The following is a 24,820-nucleotide window of genomic DNA, read 5'->3' on the forward strand; positions in this document are numbered from 1 at the left end:
CCCCCTCGGTCGGCGCAGCAAAGTGCTCCTGGGGCGACTCATAGGTCCCACGGTGAGGACTCCGACACGGACCGCAGTCCCAGACCGGCTAAGCGGGCTCGCAGGGAGCTTCCCTCGACTTCATCACAGTGTTCAGGGTCTCAGCATGAGGACTCTCTGGATGATGAAACGGAGGTGGCAGATCAGGGCTCTGATTCTGACGCCGCTCTCAACCTTGATACACCTGAAGGGGATGCCATAGTGAACGACCTTATAGCGTCCATCAATCAGGTGTTGGATCTTTCTCCTCCAACTCCTCAGATTGAGGAGTCAGCTTCTCAGCAGGAGAAGTTCCATTTTAGGTTTCCCAAACGTACACGGAGTGCGTTTCTTGATCACTCCGACTTCAAAGATACAGTCCTGAAACACCGGGCTTATCCAGATAAGCGCTTTACTAAGCGCCTTAATGACACACGTTATCCCTTCCCCCCTGACGTAGTCAAGGGTTGGGCTCAGTGTCCCAAGGTGGATCCTCCAATCTCTAGACTGGCGGCTAGATCCATAGTTGCAGTGGCAGACGGTGCATCACTCAAGGATGCCACTGACAGGCAGATAGAGCTCCTGATGAAGTCCATCTATGAAGCAATCGGCGCGTCCTTTGCTCCGGCATTCGCAGCCGTATGGGCACTCCAAGCTATCTCAGCCTGTCAGTCTGAGATTAATGCAGTCACACGTGCCTCTACTCCGCAGGTTGTGTCCTTAACCTCTCAGGCGTCGGCATTTGCGTCCTACGCCATGAATGCTGTCCTGGACTCTGCGAGCCGTACGGCGGTAGCATCCGCCAATTCGGTGGCAGTCCGCAGGGCCATGTGGCTACGTGAATGGAAGGCAGACTCTGCTTCCAAAAAGTTCTTAACCGGTTTGCAATTTTCTGGCGACCGCCTGTTTGGCGAGCAATTGGATGAAATCATTAAACAATCCAAGGGAAAGGTCTCGTCCTTACCCCAGTCCAAACCAAACAGACCTCAACAACGGAAGGTACAATCGAGGTTTCGGTCCTTTCGGCCCGCAGCCAGGTCTCAATTCTCCTCGTCCAACAGGCCACAGAAGGGTCAGAGGAACTCTGATTCATGGCGGTCTAAGTCACGTCCTAAAAAGACCGCCGGAGGAACCGCTCCCAAAGCAGCCTCCTCATGACTTTCGGCCTCCCCAAACCGCATCCTCGGTCGATGGCAGGCTCTCCCGCTTTTGCGACGCCTGGTTGCCACATGTCCAAGACCGATGGGTGAGAGACATTTTGTCTCACGGTTACAGGATAGAGTTCCGCTCGCGTCCTCAGACTCGTTTCTTCAGAACATCTCCGCCCCCCGAACGAGCCGATGCTCTTCTTCAGGCGGTGAGCACTCTGAAGGCAGAAGGAGTGGTGATCCCTGTTCCTCTTCAGCAATGGGGTCACGGTTTTTACTCCAACTTGTTTGTGGTGCCAAAAAAGGACGGATCTTTCCGTCCCGTTCTGGACCTCAAACTGCTCAACAGACACGTAAAAACCAGGCGGTTCCGGATGGAATCCCTCCGCTCCGTCATCGCCTCCATGTCCCAAGGAGACTTCCTAGCATCAATCGACATCAGGGATGCTTATCTCCACGTGCCGATTGTACCAGAGCATCAGCGCTTCCTGCGTTTCGCCATCGGGGACGAACACCTTCAGTTCGTGGCACTGCCTTTCGGCCTGGCGACAGCCCCACAGGTCTTCACCAAGGTCATGGCATCCGTGGTGGCGGTCCTACACTCTCAGGGACACTCGGTGATTCCTTACTTAGACGATCTCCTTGTCAAGGCCCCCTCTCGGGTGGCATGCCAACACAGCCTGAACATTGCTCTGGAGACTCTCCAGAGATTCGGGTGGATCATCAATTTCCCAAAGTCAAAATTGACACCGACCCAATCGCTGACATATCTCGGGATGGAGTTTCATACTCTCTCAGCGATAGTGAAACTTCCGCTGGACAAACAGCGTTCACTACGGATAGGGGTGCAATCTCTCCTTCGAGCCCAGTCGTACCCCTTGAGGCGCCTCATGCACTTCCTAGAGAAGATGGTAGCAGCAATGGAGGCAGTTCCATTTGCGCAGTTTCATCTGCGTCCACTTCAATGGGACATTCTCCGCAAATGGGACAGGAAGTCGACGTCCCTCGACAGGAACGTCTCTCTTTCTCGGGCAGCCAAGGCCTCCCTTCAGTGGTGGCTTCTTCCCACTTCTTTGTCGAAGGGGAAATCATTCCTACCCCCATCCTGGGCTGTGGTTACGACGGATGCGAGTCTGTCAGGGTGGGGAGCGGTGTTCCTCCACCACAGGGCTCAGGGTACCTGGACTCAGCCAGAGTCCTCCCTTCAGATCAATGTTCTGGAGATAAGGGCAGTGTATCTAGCCCTGAAGGCGTTCCAGCCGTGGCTGGAAGGCAGGCAGATCCGAATTCAGTCGGACAACGCCACGGCGGTGGCATACATCAACCACCAAGGCGGTACACGCAGTCGGCAAGCCTTCCAGGAAGTTCGGCGGATTCTGCTGTGGGTGGAAACCACAGCCTCCACCATCTCCGCAGTTCACATCCCGGGCGTAGAAAACTGGGAAGCAGACTTTCTCAGTCGCCAGGGCATGGACGCAGGGGAATGGTCTCTTCACCCGGACGTGTTTCAAGAGATCTGTTGCCGCTGGGGGAAACCGGACGTCGACCTAATGTCATCCCAGCACAACAACAAGGTCCCGGCATTCATGGCACGGTCTCAAGATCACAGAGCTCTGGCGGCAGACGCATTAGTTCAGGATTGGTCGCAGTTTCGGCTGCCTTATGTATATCCTCCTCTGGCACTGCTGCCCAGAGTATTACGCAAGATCAGGTCCGAATGCCGCCGCGCCATCCTCATCGCCCCAGACTGGCCGAGGAGGTCGTGGTACCCGGATCTGTGGCATCAAACGGTGGGTCAACCGTGGGCACTACCAGACCGTCCAGACTTACTGTCTCAAGGGCCATTTTTCCATCTGAATTCTGCGGCCCTCAACCTGACTGTGTGGCCATTGAGTCCTGGATCCTAGCGTCTTCAGGGTTATCTCAAGAGGTCATTGCCACTATGAGACAGGCCAGGAAACCAACGTCCGCCAAGATCTACCACAGGACGTGGAGGATCTTCTTATCCTGGTGCTCTGATCAGGGTTTTACTCCCTGGCCATTTGCCTTGCCCACTTTTCTGTCCTTCCTTCAATCCGGAATGGAAAAGGGTTTGTCTCTCGGCTCTCTTAAGGGACAAGTCTCGGCGCGCTCTGTGTTTTTTCAAAAGCGTCTAGCCAGGCTTCCGCAGGTACGCACGTTCCTGCAGGGGGTTTGCTACATTGTCCCTCCTTACAAGCGCCCGTTAGAACCCTGGGATCTGAACAAGGTGCTAACGGCTCTTCAGAAACCACCTTTCGAGCCAATGAGAGATATTTCTCTTTCACGCCTTTCACAGAAGGTGGTCTTCCAAGTGGCAGTCACATCACTTCGGAGAGTGTCTGAGCTAGCTGCACTGTCATGCAAAGCCCCCTTCCTGGTGTTTCACCAGGACAAGGTGGTTCTGCGTCCGGTTCCGGAATTTCTCCCTAAGGTGGTATCCCCTTTTCATCTCAATCAGGATATCTCCTTACCTTCTTTTTGCCCTCATCCAGTTCACCAGTGTGAAAAGGATTTGCACTTGTTAGATCTTGTGAGAGCACTTAGACTCTACATTTCTCGTACGGCGCCCCTGCGCCGCTCGGATGCGCTCTTTGTCCTTGTCGCTGGCCAGCGTAAAGGGTCGCAGGCTTCCAAGTCAACCTTGGCTCGGTGGATCAAGGAACCAATTCTTGAAGCTTACCGTTCTTCGGGGCTTCCGGTTCCTTCAGGGCTGAAAGCCCATTCTACCAGAGCCGTGGGTGCATCCTGGGCATTGCGGCACCAGGCTACGGCTCAGCAGGTGTGTCAGGCGGCTACCTGGTCGAGTCTGCACACTTTCACGAAACACTATCAGGTGCATACCTACGCTTCGGCAGATGCCAGCCTAGGTAGGCAAGTCCTTCAGGCGGCGGTAGCCCACCTGTAGGAAGGGGCCGTTTTACGGCTCTATTACCGAGGTATTCTTTTACCCACCCAGGGACTGCTTTTGGACGTCCCAATTGTCTGGGTCTCCCAATGGAGCGACAAAGAAGAAGGGAATTTTGTTTACTTACCGTAAATTCCTTTTCTTCTAGCTCCTATTGGGAGACCCAGCACCCGCCCCTGTTCCCTTCGGGCTGTTGTTCTTTTGTGTACACATGTTGTTCATGTTGAATTGTTCTGGGTTCATGGTTTTCAGTTCTCCGAACATCCTTCGGATTGAATTTACCTTAGACCAATTTATAAGTTTCCTCCTTCCTGCTTTTGCACCAAAACTGAGGAGCCCGTGATGCACGGGGGGGTGTATAGGCAGAGGGGAGGGGTTTACACTTTTAAGTGTAATACTTTGTGTGGCCTCCGGAGGCAGAAGCTATACACCCAATTGTCTGGATCTCCCAATAGGAGCTAGAAGAAAAGGAATTTACGGTAAGTAAACAAAATTCCCTTCTTTTGGAGGTAATAAAGGCAAATAGGGCTAGGATGGTGACTCCCTCTATGAGACCGAGCAGAGACAAGGATGACTAGCACTCATTTAGTGGATCCAATTGTTTTGTGTATATATTTTCCTGCAATGAGCACCGCAGGGCAGTCCGTGGCATCGTTCCTGCTGTGGCAGCTGATTGCCAGGGGTCTCAGAAGCTGGCTGGCATTATTCCTAATAGGTGTTGTTCTGCTGAGATCATCCGGATGTAATATTGGGAGGTGAAAGACACATGGAATCCTGACCAACCATATTTTGTCTATTTGGAAGATTTTGCTGGTAGATACAATTGAATATCTGTTTTTTTTTCCTGTGTAGGAATACTTGGCGAGGCTCAGGCAAATCCGGCTCCAGAATTTCAATGAACGTCAACAAATGAAAGCTAAACTGCGTGGGGAGAAGGTACGTTGCTTTGTGCTGATTGAGGTTTCATAAACTGGGATTGATCTTCTTGTTAGCACATTGTACACTAGATAAAGCTGGTCTTCATAAAACTATTGGAAGTTAGTATATCCAAAAGAGAGGGTTGTTTTTTCAAAAGGGGGTACTGACCTGTAGTAAGGGCTAGTAAGGGAAGTATTAGGCTAAGTTCACACACTGCGTTTTTTTGCCGTTGCGTTTTTGTGCGTTTTTGCGGCAAAAAACTTACAAAAACGCACCCGCGGAAAAAAAGCCGCAAAAACGCATGCGTTTTTACCGCGTTTTGGTGTGTTTTTTGCTGCGTTTTTGCTCACTGCGTTTGTATGCGTTTTTTATCAGTGAACAATGCCATTAAAGATTGTTGTAAAAAAAAAAATAAAAAAAAAATAAAGGTCTGATGTCATTTCCTTCTTCAATATGTTCTTGATTCTCCACTAGTGTATGCAGGAGAGGAGACAGCTGCAGAACTACAAGGCTCAGCATGCTCCATCCAGGACTGTATGCTGGAGGGAGAGGCAGGGGGAGCAGAACTACAAGGCTCAGCATACTCCATCCAAAAGTGTATGCAGGAGAGCAGACAGCAGCTGCAGAACTACAACGATCAGCATCCTCCATCCAGGACTGTATGCTGGAGGGAGAGGCATGGGGGCAGAACTACAAGGGTCAGCATACTCCATCCACTAGTGGATGCAGGAGAGCAGACAGCAGCTGCAGAACTACAAGGCTCAGCATCCTCCATCCAATAGTGTATGCAGGAAAGCAGACAGCAGCTGCCGAACTACAAGGCTCAGCATCCTCCATCCAGGACTGTATGCAGGATTTCTTTGCCCCCCCCCCAAAAATGATGTGGACTTCGCCATATTTTTGTATGCTAGCCGGGTACAGCAGGCAGGTACGAGCTGCCCCCAACCCCAGCTGCCTATTTGTACCCGACTGGGAACCAAAAATATAGAGAAGCCCTTTTTATTTTTTTTTTTTTTTAATTATTTCATGAATTTCATGAAATAATTTAAAAAAAAAAAAATGACGTGGGCTTCGTCCAATTTTTGAGTTCAGTCAGGTACAACTAGGCAGCTGGGGATTGGAATCCGCAATGCAGGGTGCCCAAGCTTTCTGGGCACCCCATCTGCGAATTGTAGTCCGCAGCCACCCCAGAAAATGGCGCTTTCATAGAAGCGCCATCTTCTGGCGCTGTATCCAACTCTTCCAGCTGTCCTGATGCCGGGTGGCTTGCTGGGTAATAATGGGGTTAGGGCTAGCTGTGTATTATCAGCTGGCCCTAAGCCCGAAATACATGGTGTCACGCCAATATTAGACAAGGCCACCATGAATTTCTAGTAAAGATAAAAAAACCACAACACACAGAAAAATATTTTTATTAGAAATAAAACACAACACAATTAGTGACTCCATCTTTATTGAAATAAAGAACCCCCTCGGCAGTAATCATGGGTCAAGGGTCCCGTGTCAGGTTCAAGGGCCTGAATCACTTGACACAGCAGCTGATTGTATAAATGGCTTTTATACAATCAGCTGATGCATCAGTGAAAAAAAACAAAACAAAGCTACACACTTCTGTGCAGCGTCGGACTGGCTACCGGAGGAACCTTCAGTAATGGCAGGCCTGGACTCAGTTACCTGCACTCCGGAGCTCTCACCTGAGCTCCAGAGTGCAGCCGAGACTGTACAGCGAGCGCCGAGTGATTGATTCCCCGGCACTTGTGGTTCAGTTCATGACAGCTGCAGACAGGCCGGGCTGATCTCCGGTGCTCTCACCTGAACTCCGGAGATCACGTCGGCCTGTCTGCAGCTGTCATTAACTGACTGCAAGCGTCGGGGATCGCTCGCTGTACAGTCTTGGCTGATGCATCAGTGCAAAAGAAACAAACAAAAAAACAGCTACACGCGTCCGTGCTGACTCCCGTCCGACCTCTGCAGGAGCTGCCGGTAATCAGCTGATTAAGCCTCCTGACGGCATCAGCTGATAGCCGGCCGGGCGGTAAAAAGCCGGCGTCACCGCGAGACTTACGATCAGCTGATGCGTCAGGTGACCACATCAGGTGATCACCGCCAGGTCCTCACCACCAGGTCCTGCAGCTATCGGACATGCCTGGGAGCCGGTACACAGCCAGAGCGGGGGTGGCGGTACCGGGAAGGGGAGCTAGGAGTGGACATGGCACCGGGAGTCTGCAGACAGGTGAGTATGAGATTTTTCTACTGTTCACTTTTGATTTAGCAGCCACTTCCACCTCCCGCACGGGAGCGGACATGGCACTGGCCGGGAAATGGAAGCAGCGGTGGCGGTACCTGGAGGATTCACGCTTCTGTGTTTACCAACAGAAGGAATCCTCTTCCTGTACATGTCACTTTACTACCCACCCCTTGCGTTTTATAGCTGCGTTTTTAGTCATAGAAACGCATTAAAACGCAGCTATATTTGCAATTTGCGGTTTTCATTGCGTTTTTGAACATTTCATTGAACTCAATGGGTGGAAAGCGCAGTGAAAAACGCAAAAATAATTGACATGCTGCGTTTTTGTGGGCACCACTAAAACGCAGCTAAAAAAAAAAGCTGTGTGCAGACAGCAAAAATGAAAACTCATAGACTTTGCTGGGGAAGCAAAGTCATGCAATTTTCTGAGCAAAAACGCACCCGAAAAACTCGCAAAAACGCCGCGAAAAACGCACTGTGTGAACTTACTTTAACATAGCCTATGTTTCAAGATTTCACAATAGAAACTGCATACATTATCTCATAGACCTGATAAGGCTGATGTACTTATTTTGATCTAATTCAAAATTGCTGTATAATCATTTATGAAAGTTTAAACTCCATTTTCCCCCACACAGTCTGATTGACAGCTCTTCAGTGTCCGTCCTCCCTGCTGAGATCTAACTCTATTCAGTACAAGCTGCAGCTGTCATTCAGGCTGGGTTGGTGAGTATAGACTTGATCACTTGGAGATCCCTCACTCTTTAGCTGGTTTGATAACCTTTTAATATCAGGATACAGCCATTCTGACAGATTTTCAAAGCAAATAAGCCGCTATGCTAATCTATTTACATAATTCCCATTAATTTGTATGGGTGTTACGGAAATAGCATGGCTCATCTTCTATGTTGGAAATACCCCATTAGACCAATACAATTTGGCTTGATCCTGCTAAATACGTGAGCCAAGGTGGGTCAGAAAAGTCCATACAGTCCATGGTTTTATTTGACATAAATCTTGATGGAAATTTTTTGGAGAGTTACTCCCATTAAAGTTTACAGTCCTGGAGGAAATGTAAGGCTGAGGCGACACGGATTTGTGCGAGTGCTCGCATGACACTCTGCACACTCTCTCAGCACAACTGGAGCCGAGTGTCATGCGACTGTGGTCCAATCGTGCAAGCTGCGGATAGATGGGCCTGCGCTGTAGTGGAGAGGTAGAAATTTATCTCCCTATCTCCTCTGTTGCCGGCTCATGCGAGAATCGCACTGCACTCACGTTACACCGGTGTATCGCGAGAGCAGTGCGAAGTTTTTCTCTTGCCCCATAGACTTGCATGAGTGCGAGTGAAACAAGCTTGCATTGCACTCACAGCATGCTGCAACTGTTTTTTCTGTTTTTTAGGGCTGAGCAAATAAGCAAATAATTGCTCATGGGAGCTGCCCCAGAGACAAATATTAGTCCAAGTGGAATGCGATTTTATTTTTATTTTTTTTTTATATCACAATCCACTCGCACCATTTTTCTCGCAGTGTGTCCTGGGCCTTAGAGTGCTGTAAGTGTGTTTAATATGCTTCAGAGTCACGTGACGGTAACTTAGTTTACGGACCCTCATTCTGATTCTACATTTGACTTACACATAAGCAGCTGTATTCCATGCTCCACCCCATTGTTCATGCTACTTGGTACAACCCTCCAATGTTCTGTAACATGCAGTAATTGCCATCAAATCCATCCATGAAACTCCTTCTCTGTAGAATACACTGATGAAAAATACAAAAGCATGCAACGTTTTGGCCAACGCAAGGCTTTTGTCAGCCATTGTATACCTTTTTCCTGGCTTGACAAAGACCCAGCGGTGGCCAAAATATTGATTTTTCGGGAACCAATAAAGGTAATTCTACAGAGGAGTTTCGGTGCCTTGGATTTCATGGTAATTTCACCATTGACTTACATTGTAAAAGCCTCACTTGTCTCACGCGGAAATCCCAGTGTGATCTGGTAAGTCAAAATAATCATCATGTGAATCGGATCGGAAAGACCGCGATCAATGAGAATATTACCACATTAACTCTACACTGCACTAACATTTACACATCTATATGGAATAGAAATCTAATGAGTGATTCTGTAATGAGCATTTGTAGTGGGATTATTGTCCATAATATTTTACTCCATGGCCATTATCCTTTTTTTTTTGATGAGGATGGCATGAAGGCTATGACTCTGACATGACGCTGTAACACTCTTCTCTATACGTTTATTCTAACATTTTTCTTTTTACCTTTTGCAATTGGTGTTTTTACAAATATAAATAACGGTAGGTGAACAAATACATTTGTAGGATTAGTCACATGAAAGAAATGGGATATAGTAATGATGATGTTAGAGCAGTGAGGATCTGTATATTCTGGCTAGCTGGACAAAGCAATCAGTATTCCACAGATCCAAAAGTCAGGTAATGAAGGGTCAGAGTAGGAAACGTGGGTAGAAAATGCGAATGGAGCATTAATTTCCTCCACCGGCTATCGCATGCTCAGAACTGCTTCTCTTCAGCACAGCCGTAGCCAGAGATGGAGAGCTATTAATCTAAGCTGCAGACGCCGGTTTCTGGCTGATTAGCTCTCATCAGTGCAAAATATGGATTGATGACAATGTGAGTGCTCAGACTAGACACCTTTTCTGAGATGTATTGAGTTGTGTGAGATAGGACCTTTTTTAGTTTTCTGCTGGAAATATTCACCGAATAGTGACAGGTCTAATGTCAAAGTACGTAAAACTATCTGTACATGCCACCTATGCCAAAAATGTTACCATAAGCTCATGAAACCCTTTTATCCAAAGATCTGTGTGCATATATACCGTATATGATTCTGTTTAAAAAGTAATCGTCATTTCATTTTTTTTTTTTTTTTTCTAAATCAATAGAACACGTGAAAATAAGAAACTTTGTAATATATCTTAAAAGAGAAATTTGCTTCCTTCTCCTACTGGACTGATCTTTCATTCTCAATTTTCAACTCAAGGGTAAAATCTGTCTTTGTGAACACATATTTTCATATAAGCTGTCCGTTTTCACACATACTGCTGACACGTTAACATGCATGCGCATTAAAATCTGTGTTGATTTTCGCACCTCTGTGTTTTGCCAAGGACTGTGTGTCTGTGTTATCTATACGGAGATATGTCCAATTTTTACCACATACAGCACAAGGATGATATCCATGTGACATGCTTGTGCCGTTTGTGTGACATGGATCAGAATTAAATGCTTTCGAGAAATTAAAGATTTTTGTGTTTAAAGATGCGCAAAGATGGTACATTGGTTGGCAGACAGACAGTTGGGGGCTGAAAATATCAGGCTGCGAAGGTCCATGGTTATTTAGCCCTTCTCAGTCTAAAACTTCCAGCTCGCAGCCACCCCAGAAGTGGCGCATCACATTAGGTACTCCAATTCTGCCACTTAGCCTCGGCTCGGATCTTCCCAATTGCCCTGGTGCAATGTCAATCAGTGTAATGGTTTATTTGGTTGGTTGGAATGCATGGAGGATCCGGCGGTGGAATGCAGTGATGCGTTCTACCCAGGTCCTCTATGCGTTCCGCCGCAGGTCCTTGCACTCCACTACACTGTGTACCAGGATCTCCTTCCAGCCGGAAGCAATCGGTATCGCCGGATATGGTGTGTTTCTGCGCTCTGATATGTATGTGAGTTTTTTGAGGGGTAAACTACCCCCCAACCGTTTTTCTCCAATAATAAGCCCTACCCTGAAAATAAACCCTAGTGCATTTTTCGGGGCAAAAACAATATATAAGACTGTGTCTTATTTTTGGAGAAACACGGTATGTGCACACGGATGGTCAAAATGAACCATGCTACATGTGTGGTTTTGTAAACAGATGTGAGAAGCAGGCCTTACTGAGATAGGAGATGACGGTGCTCATATACGTAGCTCTGTGGAGAACTGTAACTGCTGTTTCAGGAGAACTTGCAGCAGATGGTGTGTGTCTGCCTCTCGCTCCTCCTTCTTATTTTCTCCAGAGATTTTTAAATAAACAAACTGTAATTCTCTATCTCGATAATGGAAAAATCTGAATTCACGGAATACGGAATTTACTTTAGTGAAAGATCAGTCCAGGAGGAGAATGAAGTTCTCTTATACGATTTATTGCAAAGTTTCTTACAATCACTTGTAATATTCATTTATGTAATAAAAATTAAAATTACACTTTTTAAATCAAACTTGTTACAACCCAGTATGATCAATCCTTCCCCCCTCCCAATATTTGGGGACATTGGACAATCGGGCCACCGCCATCAGCATTAGAGGGGACAGCCCATTGTGTTGACGTTTGTCTTATGTTTATGACCATAGTAAGAATTATTTGATCAGTTATTGGTAAGTATTGCTTAGGTCAGCCAAATTCTTTTTGGCAACAGGTATAGAAATAAATTTGCTCTTATTATGTTTGGAGTTTTCCTTTATTTGAATTGTTGTCTGAGATAAAGGTTGGTGATTTCCCATAATTACCGTATTTTCTTTTTCGCTCCTAATTGGGAGACCCAGACAATTGGGTGTATAGCTACTGCCTCCGGAGGCCACACAAAGTATTACACTTAAAAGTGTAAGGCCCCTCCCCCTCTGGCTATACACCCTCCCGTGGGATCACGGGCTCCTCAGTTTTCATGCTTTGTGCGAAGGAGGCACACATACATGCATAGCTCCACTGTTTAGTCAGCAGCAGCTGCTGACTATGTCGGATGGAAGAAAAGAGGGCCCATATAGGGCCCCCAGCATGCTCCCTTCTCACCCCACTCTTTGTCGGCGGTGTTTGTTAAGGTTGAGGTACCCATTGCGGGTACGGAGGCTGGAGCCCACATGCTGCATCCTTCCCCATCCCCCTTAGGGCTCTGGGTGAAGTGGGATTTGACCGGTCTCCAGGCACTGAGGCCGGGCTCCATCCACAGACCCGGAGAACCTGCTGGAATGGAGCTGAGTACTGTCAGGGAAGGCCCTGCTACGACAAGGTACTCTGTATCCCCGTACATATCGCGCGCACACCACAGCATTGCTGGGTGTGTTAGTGCGCCGGGGATTACAGCGCTGCGCGCTGGTGCCAGGCCTATCTGCAGCCTTGCTGAGAGAGGTACATGTGTCTGAAACTGCTGCGCGACCGTGGTTGTCAGTAGCGCTGCGGCGCGGCTGAGACTTGTGGTGCGCCGGGGACCTCCGCGCTGACTGTGCACATAGGACGGCCGCGCTTATTACTCGAGTCCCCGGCTTTTGCGGCCTAGTTTCGGTTCGTTACCGCCCCCAGACCTGCCAGTCAGGGTGGGGGTGGGACGCTGTGGAGATCGTCAGCGCTGAGGGCTGGAGTCTGCTTTACATACTCCAGCCCTCACACTGGGCACAGTGGGACGCTAGTTTCCCGCTTTTTGTCTGTGGCACACCCACGGTCCGCCCCTCTTCACAAGGACGCCGGCAGCCATTACATGTGCAGTCTGAGCTGGAGAGAGGAGACTGGGAGACCCAGACACGGGATTCTGGTGCCCACACACCCGCTTTTCAGCGGGCGGTAAGCTGCCCTCAAGGGCTGACCCCCACTGATACCAAAGTGTATGTTTGTATTGTTTGCTTGCAACTATACATTGCACTGTACGGTCGCTGGATAGTCTCTGCTATATATCCTCCTAGATTACTAACAGAGGACATAACAGCATGTCGACCGCAAAACGCAAAGGTGCCAAGGCACAGGCTTTCTATGCAGTTTGTACCGCATGTGGGGCTGTTCTACCGACTGGTTCCACTGACCCCCACTGTGTGCAGTGCTCGGCCCCTGTGGCACTTGCTCAGCCGGACCCTCTGCTGGAGGTGTCTCAGGCAGAACCCCCTGCGAATACTGTCCAGGTGACAGGGACGGAGTTTGCAGCCTTTGCTGACAAAATGTCTGTGACTATGACTAAAATTCTTGAAACATTACAGTCCAGACCAGTCCCTCAGACCATGGATTCTGTTAACTTATTACTTCCCGGTCCCCCTCAGGGACAGCTCCGGGATCCGGGGGTATCTGTGGCATCCCAGGGTGATGGCTCTGACACGGACGACAGTCCCAGACAGCCTAAACGAGCCCGCTATGAGCGGCCCTCGACTTCATCACACTGGTCGGGGTCCCAGCAGGACTCTCTGTGTGATGAGGCAGAGATGGCTGGTCAGGATTCTGATCCTGAGACCGCTCTCAATTTAGATGCACCTGATGGTGACGTCATAGTGAATGATCTCATAGCGTCCATCAATAAAATGTTGGATATTTCTCCCCCTCCTCCTCCTGTGGAGGAGACAGCTTCACAGCAAGAGAAATTCCACTTCGGGTATCCCAAGCGTAAATTAAGTGTATTTCTGGACCACTCTGACTTTAGAGAGGCAATCCAGAAACACCACGCTTACCCGGATAAGCGTTTTTCCAAACGGCTTAAGGATACACGTTACCCTTTTCCACCTGAGGTGGTCAAGGGCTGGACCCAGTGTCCCAAGGTGGATCCTCCAATATCTAGGCTGGCGGCTAGATCCTTAGTGGCGGTGGAAGATGGTGCTTCACTTAAAGATGCCACGGACAGACAGATGGAGCTCTGGTTAAAATCCATCTATGAGGCTATTGGCGCGTCTCTGGCTCCGGCATTCGCAGCCGTATGGGCACTCCAAGCTATTTCAGCTGGTCTTACCCAGATTGACACGGTCACACGTACCTCGACTCCGCAGGTGGCTTCCTTAACCTCTCATATGTCTGCATTTGCGTCTTACGCGATTAATGCTGTTCTGGACTCTACAAGCCGTACGGCAGTGGCATCAGCCAACTCCGTGGTTTTACGCAGAGCCTTATGGTTGAGGGAATGGAAGGCAGATTCTGCTTCCAAAAAATGTTTAACCAGTTTGCCTTTTTCTCGTGACCGACTGTTCGGGGAGCGCTTAGATGAAATCATTAAGCACTCTAAGGGTAAAGATTCCTCCTTACCTCAGCCCAGACAATTCAAACCCCAACAGAAGAGAGGACAGTCGGGGTTTCGGTCCTTTCGAGGTTCAGGCAGGTCCCAGTTCTCCTCGTCCAAAAGGACGCAAAAGGATCAGAGGAGCTCAGATTCTTGGCGGACTCAGTCACGTCCAAAAAAGACAGCCGGAAGACCCGCTACCAAGGCGGCTTCCTCCTGACTCTCGGCCTCCTCTCTCCGCATCCTCGGTCGGTGGCAGGCTCTCCCACTTCGGCGACATTTGGCTGCCACAGGTCACAGACCGCTGGGTGAGAGACATTCTGTCTCACGGGTACAGGATAGAGTTCAGTTCTCGTCCTCCAACTCGATTCTTCAGAACTTCTCCACCTCCCGACCGAGCCGATGCTCTTCTGCAGGCGGTGTGCACTCTAAAGGCAGAAGGAGTGGTGACCCCTGTTCCTCTTCAGGAGCAAGGTCACGGTTTTTACTCCAATTTGTTTGTGGTGCCAAAAAAGGACGGGTCTTTCCGTCCTGTTCTGGACCTAAAACTGCTCAACAAGCACGTGAAAACCAGGCGGTTCCGGATGGAATCCCTCCGCTCCGTCATCGCATCAATGTCTCAAGGAGATTTCCTAGCTTCAATAGACATCAAGGATGCTTATCTCCACGTGCCGATTGCTCCAGAGCACCAGCGTTTTCTACGCTTTGTTATAGGAGACGAACACCTTCAGTTCGTAGCTCTGCCATTCGGGCTGGCGACAGCCCCAAGGGTCTTCACCAAGGTCATGGCAGCAGTAGTAGCAGTCCTGCACTCTCAGGGTCACTCTGTGATCCCGTATTTGGACGATCTACTGGTCAAGGCACCCTCTCAAGAGGCATGCCAACACAGCCTGAATGTTGCACTGGAGACTCTCCAGAGTTTCGGGTGGATCATCAACTTTTCAAAGTCAACTCTAACCCCGACACAGTCGCTGACATATCTTGGCATGGAGTTTCATACTCTCTCAGCGATAGTGAAGCTTCCACTGGACAAGCAGCATTCGCTGCAGACGGGGGTGCAATCTCTCCTACAAGGCCAGTCACACCCCTTGAGACGCCTAATGCACTTCCTAGGGAAGATGGTAGCAGCAATGGAGGCAGTCCCATTCGCGCAGTTTCATCTGCGTCCACTACAATGGGACATTCTCCGCCAATGGGACGGGAAGTCGACGTCTCTCGACAGAGAAGTCTTCCTTTCTCAGGCGGCCAAGGAATCTCTTCGGTGGTGGCTTCTTCCCACCGTTTTGTCGAAAGGAAAGACCTTTCTACCCCCATCCTGGGAAGTAGTCACGACAGACGCGAGTCTATCAGGGTGGGGAGCAGTGTTTCTCCACCACAGGGCTCAAGGGACGTGGACTCAGGAAGAGTCCACCCTTCAGATCAATATCCTAGAAATCAAAGCAGTGTATCTTGCCCTTCAAGCCTTCCAGCAGTGGCTAGAAGGCAAACAGATCCGAATTCAGTCGGACAACTCCACAGCGGTAGCGTACATCAACCACCAAGGGGGAACACGCAGTCGGCAAGCTTTCCAGGAGGTACGACGGATACTGACGTGGGTGGAAGACAAGGCTTCCACCATATCCGCAGTTCACATCCCAGGCGTGGAAAACTGGGAAGCAGATTTCCTCAGTCGCCAGGGCATGGACGCAGGAGAATGGTCCCTTCACCCGGACGTGTTTCAGGAGATCTGTCGCCGCTGGGGGATGCCGGACGTCGACCTGATGGCGTCACGGCACAACAACCAGGTCCCGGTTTTCATGGCACGGTCTCACGATCCCCGAGCTTTGGCTGCAGACGCCTTAGTTCAAGATTGGTCGCAATTCCGGCTGCCTTATGTGTTCCCACCTCTGGCATTGTTACCCAGAGTGCTACGCAAGATCAGGGCCGACTGCCGTCGCGCCATCCTCGTCGCCCCAGACTGGCCGAGGAGATCGTGGTACCCAGATCTGTGGCACCTCACGGTAGGCCAGCCATGGGCGCTACCAGAAAGGCCAGACTTGCTATCTCAAGGGCCGTTTTTCCATCTGAATTCTGCGGCCCTGAACCTGACTGTGTGGCCATTGAGTCCTGGATCCTAGCGGCTTCAGGATTATCTCGAAAGGTGATTGACACCATGAGACAGGCTAGAAAACCAGCCTCAGCCAAGATCTACCACAGGACGTGGAAAATATTCTTATCTTGGTGCGCTGTTCAGGGAGCTTCTCCCTGGCCTTTTGCATTGCCTACTTTTCTTTCCTTCCTGCAATCAGGGTTGGAAAAAGGTCTGTCGCTCAGCTCGCTTAAAGGGCAAGTCTCAGCGTTATCTGTATTTTTTCAGAAACGCCTAGCACGTCTTACTCAGGTACGCACGTTCCTGCAAGGGGTTTGTCATATCATTCCCCCTTACAAGAGGCCGTTAGAGCCCTGGGATCTGAACAAAGTTCTGATTGCTCTCCAAAAGCCACCTTTCGAGCCTTTGAAAGAGGTTTCCCTTTCTCGTCTTTCACAGAAAGTGGCTTTTCTAGTGGCGGTCACGTCTCTTCGGAGAGTGTCCGAGCTAGCGGCACTCTCATGCAAATTCCCCTTCCTGGTTTTTCACCAGGACAAGGTGGTCCTACGTCCGATTCCTGAGTTTCTACCTAAGGTGGTATCTTCCTTTCATATCAATCAGGATGTCACATTACCTTCATTGTGTCCTCATCCAGTCCATCAGGTTGAGAAAAGTTTGCATTTGTTGGATCTGGTCAGAGCACTCAGGATCTACATTTCCCGCACAGCGCCCTTACGCAGTTCGGATGCACTCTTTGTCCTTGTCGCTGGTCAGCGTAAAGGATCGCAAGCTTCGAAATCCACCCTAGCGCGGTGGATCAAGGAACCAATTCTGGAAACCTACCGTTCTGCTGGGCTTCCGATCCCTTCAGGGCTGAAGGCCCATTCTACCAGAGCCGTGGGTGCGTCCTGGGCATTACGGCACCAGGCTACGGCTCAGCAGGTGTGCCAGGCTGCTACCTGGTCGAGTCTGCACACTTTTACCAAGCATTATCAGGTGCATACCTACGCTTCGGCGGATGCCAGCCTAGGTAGACAAGTCCTTCAGGCGGCGGTCGCCCACCTGTAGGACAGGGCTGTTTGACGGCCCTATCACGAGGTATTCTTTTACCCACCCAGGGACTGCTTTTGGACGTCCCAATTGTCTGGGTCTCCCAATTAGGAGCGAAAAAGAAGAAGGGAATTTTGTTTACTTACCGTAAATTCCTTTTCTTCTAGCTCCAATTGGGAGACCCAGCACCCGCCCTGTTTTCTGAGGAATTTTTGGTTTTTCGGGTTCACATGTTGTTCATGTTGAATGGTTTCACTTCTCCGAGTTGTTCTTCGGATTGAATTTGTCTTTAAAACTGTTATTGGCTTTCCTCCTTCTTGCTTTTGCACTAAAACTGAGGAGCCCGTGATCCCACGGGAGGGTGTATAGCCAGAGGGGGAGGGGCCTTACACTTTTAAGTGTAATACTTTGTGTGGCCTCCGGAGGCAGTAGCTATACACCCAATTGTCTGGGTCTCCCAATTGGAGCTAGAAGAAAAGGAATTTACGGTAAGTAAACAAAATTCCCTTCTTTCGGACTATAAGACGCACCGGACCATAAGACGCACCCTGGTTTTAGAGAAGGAAAATAGGAAAATAAAATTTTAAGAAAAAAATGTGGTCATGACACACTGTTATGGGGCGAGGATCTGCTACTGACACTATTATGGGGGTAATATCCCCAAATTCTCTACTAAGGTACCCCATCCTGGTAATGATCCTTCTGCCTTGTGTATATATTTATGTCCCTCATCCTGGTATAGCCCCATCTTGCTATATACTGCCATCCTGGTATGTGCTCCCATCCTGCTCATATACACCCATCATCCTGCTCATATACCCCCATCATCCTGCTCATATACCCCCATCATCCTGCTCATATACCCCCATCATCCTGCTCATATACCCCCATCATCCTGCTCATATTCCCCCATTATCCTGCTCATATACCCCCATCATCCTGCTCATATACCCCCATCATCTGCCCATATACCCCCATCATCCTGCTCATATATCCCACTATCCTGCTCATATACCCCCATCATCTGCTCATATACCCCCATCATCTGCTCATATACCCCCATCATCCTGCTCATATACCCCCATCATCCTGCTCATATACCCCCATCATCCTGCTCATATACCCCCATCATCCTGCTCATATACCCCCATCCTGCGGCACACACAAAAAATAAACGTTTACACTCACCTTTCCTTGTTCCACGCCGCGTCTCTCCTCCTCCCCTCTGTGCCGGCAGCACTGTGTTGAGCCAGCCATGTTCCCTGCAGCACTGTAATGTCCTCCAGTCTGTCGGCGCGGCTGTGAGGACACACGTGCGCACAGCGATGACGCCATCACTGTGAGCACCACTAGTCTCCAGTCCACACGGCGCAGCTGGCAGACTGAAGGACATCGCGATGCTGCAGGGGAACGGTGAGTACATTGATTCACTGCACCCCGTGCTGATGATGATGATATGCGGGGGGCAGTGAATACAGCCGCACATGATCACTCCAGGCTGTAGTTGCCAGGGGTGATCACGGCTGGCTGTTAATTATGCGCACGTCCCCGCCCACACGTCAGTGCCATCTTCAGCGCTGAGAGATGACGGGCGGGAGGATGGGCGTGCATATGTAATGAGCGGGCCCACGTGGTCACGGCAGGCGCTACTGCAGCCTGCTCATGCCCCCCGATGACCCGCTCCACCGCAGCACCCTTATTCCCCGTAGCCATGCCCTACGTTCAGACCATTAGACGCACCCCCCACTTTCCCCCAACATTTGGGGGGAAAAAAGTGTGTCTTATGGTCTGAAAAATACGGTAGTATTTGTGGTTAGTGTTAGGTGCTTTAGCTCCGTTTCATTCACTTTTAAGGGATTGTTCCATAGATGTTATCTATCCTGTGAATAGTTGATAAATGTTTCCTGTATGTTTGCTGGGAGTTCGACTGATGGGACCCCAGTGCTCCTAATAGGCTCCCAAAGTCCTCTATGAATGGAATGGTCGTGAGCATGTGTGAGCACCACTCCAGTAAACAGTGAATGGGGCAGTGTTTGCACGTGCTCAGTACCGTTTCATTCACACAGGGGACTTGGGGACTCTTGTCTCATGATTGATCTGCGCAATCGAACCCACCAGTAAGTAGTAGATATATGTTACTTCTAGTATATAATAGCTTTAAATTTGGACGCGCATCGACCTGAGATACTAAACAAGGACAAGACTAGGGCTGTTTATGTGGAGTCCTACTTTAAATATCCATCGATCCCTTAAATGAAAAGACCCTCATTTATCATTAGATTGTACACAAGTGTTAAAAGTTTACCCCAGTATTTTACTCGTCTTAAACAGGAAGAAGAAGGAGGCCAGCGTGATGGGGATGACGAAGCTGAGCTGAGAAGAAAGAAGATTGAAGCTTTAAAGGTATGATGGAGGCCCACAAGCCAGTCACGGTTTCCTCCAGTATTTCCAGTTTATAGGATTAGTGACCCGAACAACATAAGGACTGAGCATGAACTCCAGGGTCTGATTTATTGGAATCTCCATCTCTAGTGCCTCATTCATTAAAATTGCAATTCTTCTAGACTATGATTCACTGTTTCTGAAATGGAGTTCTGTGTACATACCATTTGCCTTTTAAGCAGGTAATCCACTTGTTATCCGTTACATCTGCTCAGAGGCCTTCGGCTGAAGTCTAGCTGCATGTTCCTGACATACCCGCTCAATATGTATGACATATGATTTGAGGTAGTGCGCTCGCAGCGCTAGGTTATGAATGGATTTGAAGCATCATATCCTGTCTAGCTTGGCTATCCATCCCCTCTCATAAACACGTAACAATGCATTTTCTATGCCCTTGTTGTCTTTGTACATATGTTATTCATCAGGAGCTAACACTAGACGAAGTTCATGATCTGCTTTGTATGACTTATGTTTTTTTTTTTTCTTTTTGAGGCCCAAGCAAATGCTCGAGCGGCTGTATTAAAAGAAGAACTTGAGCGAAAGAGAAGAGAAGCGGATGAGAGGGAAAAAAGAGCCTGGGAGGAGCATGTAAGCAATGAGCACTATGAAATACTACCGTATATGATTCCCAAATTCTTCACTACCAACTTTTCCATAAAAACATTGAATAGATGCAGTTGAACATTTTGACAATAATCAACAGAAAAATACTTTACCAAGATGTAACTTGATGAAGGGTAAAGAGAAAGCCACAATCAAGACTAAAAAGGAGAGTGCATGATTAGGCGATATTTCCTCCAAAGCCGATAGATCTGGGAGTAGTTGTTGAGACTCCTTCAATCAGCTTAGTGGTAAACTTCCCGGGATGTAGAAAAACCCCGTCCTCATACACATGATGCAGAATGCTAACAGAGCTAATAAAGTAGGACCGACATAAAGAACACGGCCTTCATGGCGATGTGACAAGAGCGCTCTATGGAAGGAGAGGAGACTTAGGCTTTGTGCGCACTGGAAAATGAAATTTTCTCAAGAAAATTCCGCAAGCACTGAAAGATTACCGCACCCGCGGTAAAAAAACCCGCGGCAAACCGCACCTGAAAACCGCATGCGGTTTGCCGCGGCTTTACTGCGGTATTGTTCGCGGTTTTGCCGCATGCGGGTTGGTACATGTGCTTTAATGCATTCAATGCAATAAAGCACATTGAAAAAAAAAAAAAAATGTTTTTTCCTTAGATAGCAGATAGATAAATAGATGGATAGAAGAATAGATAGATAGCTAGATAGTTAGATAGAGGGATAGATAGACAGAGTCCCTGTGAGCACACGCTGCATTTCTCACGGTCGGTAGTGAGTTCAAATTACCGGCCGTGGGAAATGACCTGTGGTTACCTCTGCTGTCTCGCTGTGCGGTTGCATTCAGCGCTGTGTCTGTGTCAGTCGCGGCTGGATGCAAGCATCGCAGGACGTGGATTACGCTGGAGCGGTGTGTTTCGGGGGGGTTAATAAAGGGGTGAACCAGGAGCTTTTTTGTGTTTTTATTTAAACTAAAGGATTTTTCAGTGTGTGTGTTTTTTCACTTTACTTACGGGTTGATCATGTCAGCTGTCACATAGACGCTGCCATGATCAAGCCTGGACTTAGTGGCGGCGATTCGCCGCCATTAACTCCTTATTGCCTGGATCGCCACCGCATCACGGCATCTAGAAGAGCTGGGGACACTCCGGTACTGCCGCATAATGCATGCGACAGTCCTGGGGAAGCTGCGGCTGATATTCTCGGCTGCGGGAGGTGGGAGGTAGGCGGGGGACATTAACCCTGCCTTTCGCCCTCCCCAGCCTGAGAATACCGGGCCGCCGCTGTGTGCTTACCTCGGCTGGAAGGTAAAAATACGGCGGAGCACACGTGTTTTTTTTTTCTATATTTCATGTTTGCCTTCTATGTGTATTCTATATTCCTGTGTCTGTGTCTGTGTTCTATGTCTGTGATGTCTGTGATGAGTGTGTGTTTACTCTCTGCTCCGCTTCCTCTTCCTGTCATAATGACATCACTTCCCTGCAAACCGCAGGCAGCAATGTACATTACCGCAGGTAAATCGCGAAATACCGGAGGTGATAACGCAGGAAAACGCAATGAACCGCACAGAATTTGCTGCCTGCGTTATTCCCTGCGGGATTTCACGATTACATTGCAGTCAATGGAGTGAAATCCCGCAGCAAAACATGCAGCTGTCAAATTCCGCATAGTGCGCACAGCATTTTTTTTTTCCATAGGTTTTGCTGGTGATTCACTGCAGAGATGTTATGAACATTTTCTGCAGCGAAACATGCAGCAAAACCGCAGGAAATCCGCGGGAATAACCGGTAAGTGCGCACAGGGCCTTAGTCTGAACCTCGGAGAGGAGACTTAGGGGTACTTTACACGCTGCGACATCGCTACCGATATATCATCGGGGTCTGTCTGGCGCTGGTAGCGACATCGCAGTGTGTAACACTAATGAGCGACGATCAACGATCGCAAAATCGTTCCAAAATGGTGATCGTTGACACGTCGTTCATTTCCTTAACATCGCTGCTGCCACCAGTATGGTGATGTTCGTCGTTCCTGCGGCATCACACATCGCTATGTGTGACACCGCGGGAGCGACTAACATCTCCTTACCTGCGTCCACCGGCAATGCGGAAGGATGCAGGTGGGCGGGATGTTACGTCCCGCTCCTCTCTGCCCCTCCGCTTCTATTGGCCGGCCGCCTAGTGACGTCGCTATGACGCCGAACGCACCTCCCCCTTGAAGGAGGGATTGTTCGGCAGTCACAGCGACATCGCTGACCAGGTATGTGCGTGTGACGCTGCCGTAGCGATAATGTTCGCTACGGCAGCGAGCACCAAATGTCACACGAGCGACGGGGGCAGGAGCTATCGCGCTCGACATCGCTAGCGATGTCGCAGCGTGTAAAGTACCCCTTACAGTTTGAACCTTGGAGAAGAGACTTATAGTCTGAAACTCTTCTGCATTCATTACATCGTGGCCAGCGTAGGTTCTGAATTTTTCTTAAAGACAGCAGAATTCTTAATTCCAGTGAATTATAAAGATGTAAATTTATTTTAATTTTATAGGGTACAAAGCAAGTAAAAGCCAGCTGAGAAGTCATTTTAGATTTTAGGTAATTCTACTTTAAATTTGTACAGAACCTTGAAGATTTTTGCTCCCAAGGTTGTAGATGGAAAGGTTACTTTTGTTTCTTTTTTTTACAACTTCACACAGGATTGTGGGCAGCAGATGACATTTATACCGCTATAATGCGTTTCTATTTGCTGCACTGACACAACGTAAATGTGTCTGATGGTGTTTTTTTCCAGCACGGCAGTATTGCCACCTTTTGATTTCCCCAGAGGTTCTTCTTGTAGTGTTTGTGTTATAGTCCGCAGTAAAGTATGGGGCACTGACACTCTGACTTCATATTATGTACCCAAAGCAGACAGAAATAAACCTGTCAGCTCCAGCAGCTTACATTCCTGTTCCGTACACTACAATAGACTCATTGACATAAGAGTAGTCTTGGTGCTTTTTATTACTCTCCAGATAGCCATTAATTAAAGGCCAAAAGAAGCACTTCATAAAAAACACCTTATAAGCTGTGTATTTGTCCTGACCTTTTGCACAGCTCATATTGTCCCTCCCTTCTATTGCTGCAAAAGAAAGTTTACAAGGTAATGGCAACATAAAGGTAAATAATCTAAAAAAAAAAAAAAAAAAAAAAAATTACCACCCTGCAGTATTTTTAGTTACACAATGTAAAGATCGAACATTATAAGTATAGTGGGAGCGATAATTAACGATAATTATTCTGCAAAAGAAACTGAAACATTCCTATCTTCAGAGTGGTCTGTGATCAATTCTTCACAGACTGACTTCTGAATCCCCAAAATTGGTCTGCCAGTAATCTTAGTACTTTTGAAATGGATTTTCCAAGTTTATAGAGAAATACAGAAAAGTTCCTGTATATTTCTGAATGCTCAGAAGTAGTGATGAGCGGACTCACAGAAAACCGGGACCAGCAGGTCCGTGTTATCTGGTTCTTAAAATCTGGTTCCGGGCCGGATTCCAGTCCACATATAACTCTATAGGGACCATAATCTGGAGATTAAAAATGTTGGTAGAAGGCATAGGTGGATACGAGCAGGCGCGCTGTACTTACCGAGGCCCCAGGTCGGCTGTACACTGCTTCCATGTGGTGCATTCACTTCCTGGGCCCAAAATGTACCTTTATTGCATATGCACTACTTTCCCCGCCCACCGGAACCTGTGATTGGTTGCAGTCAGACATGCTCCCATGCTGAGTGTCAGCGTGTCAGCTGACTGCTGCCAATCACAGGCGCTGTCTGTGGGTTAGTATCGTACAGTAAAAATAAATGAAATATTTAGCTTAGGGTCCTTCTCATATCCATATCCAGCACAGATAAAGCCTACAGCTACAGGCTGCAGCCCCCAGCCGTGCACCTATATGTGAAACATGATCCCTATGGATACAGAGTTTGAGGGTGAAAACAAATAAGTAGTGGAGATTCCAGACTGCTGGTGTGGGACATCTCATACTCCAGGGAAGGGGGAGATGACCACATTTTCAGACTGTGGGACTTACTTGAGCAGAATAATCACCATGTTATTGCTTATATATATATATATATATATATATATATATATATATATATATATATATATATATATATATATATATATATATATATATATATATATATATATATATATATATATCTTACAGAGGCACCAAACTACAAACCATAAATTATTAAGTGACTAATCCTACCTTATTAACCATATGCACACAATGGTATAAACGTCTGCTATCAATAATATGCAAATTTAGTGTTTGCTACTTATCCTTAGAAGTAACCCAGTATCAGATCGGTTTTCCCATACACCACCGCAATGGCTATTCGATGCTGGAAAATAACAGGCTTTATGATACATTTTATTTTTTTCTGCTTCTGGCCTGTGCAAG

The 24,820-nt window shown here is 48.2% G+C and overlaps 1 protein-coding gene across 3 annotated transcripts in view; it reads left to right on the forward strand.

Annotated features, from left to right (window-relative positions):
- NEK1 (NIMA related kinase 1) overlaps positions 1-24,820 on the forward strand; it is a 282,342-nt gene that overhangs the window by 160,410 nt on the left and 97,112 nt on the right. For all 3 annotated transcript variants that reach the window (XM_075347215.1, XM_075347229.1, XM_075347221.1), the window contains 3 exons: positions 4,945-5,028; positions 19,690-19,761; positions 20,293-20,388. In XM_075347215.1, coding sequence (XP_075203330.1) covers positions 4,945-5,028; positions 19,690-19,761; positions 20,293-20,388 — 252 coding nt within the window. The remainder of the gene's footprint in view (positions 1-4,944; positions 5,029-19,689; positions 19,762-20,292; positions 20,389-24,820) is intronic.

This window comes from Anomaloglossus baeobatrachus, chromosome 1 (genome assembly GCF_048569485.1).
Source record: "Anomaloglossus baeobatrachus isolate aAnoBae1 chromosome 1, aAnoBae1.hap1, whole genome shotgun sequence".
Classification (NCBI taxonomy): Eukaryota; Metazoa; Chordata; class Amphibia; order Anura; family Aromobatidae; genus Anomaloglossus; species Anomaloglossus baeobatrachus.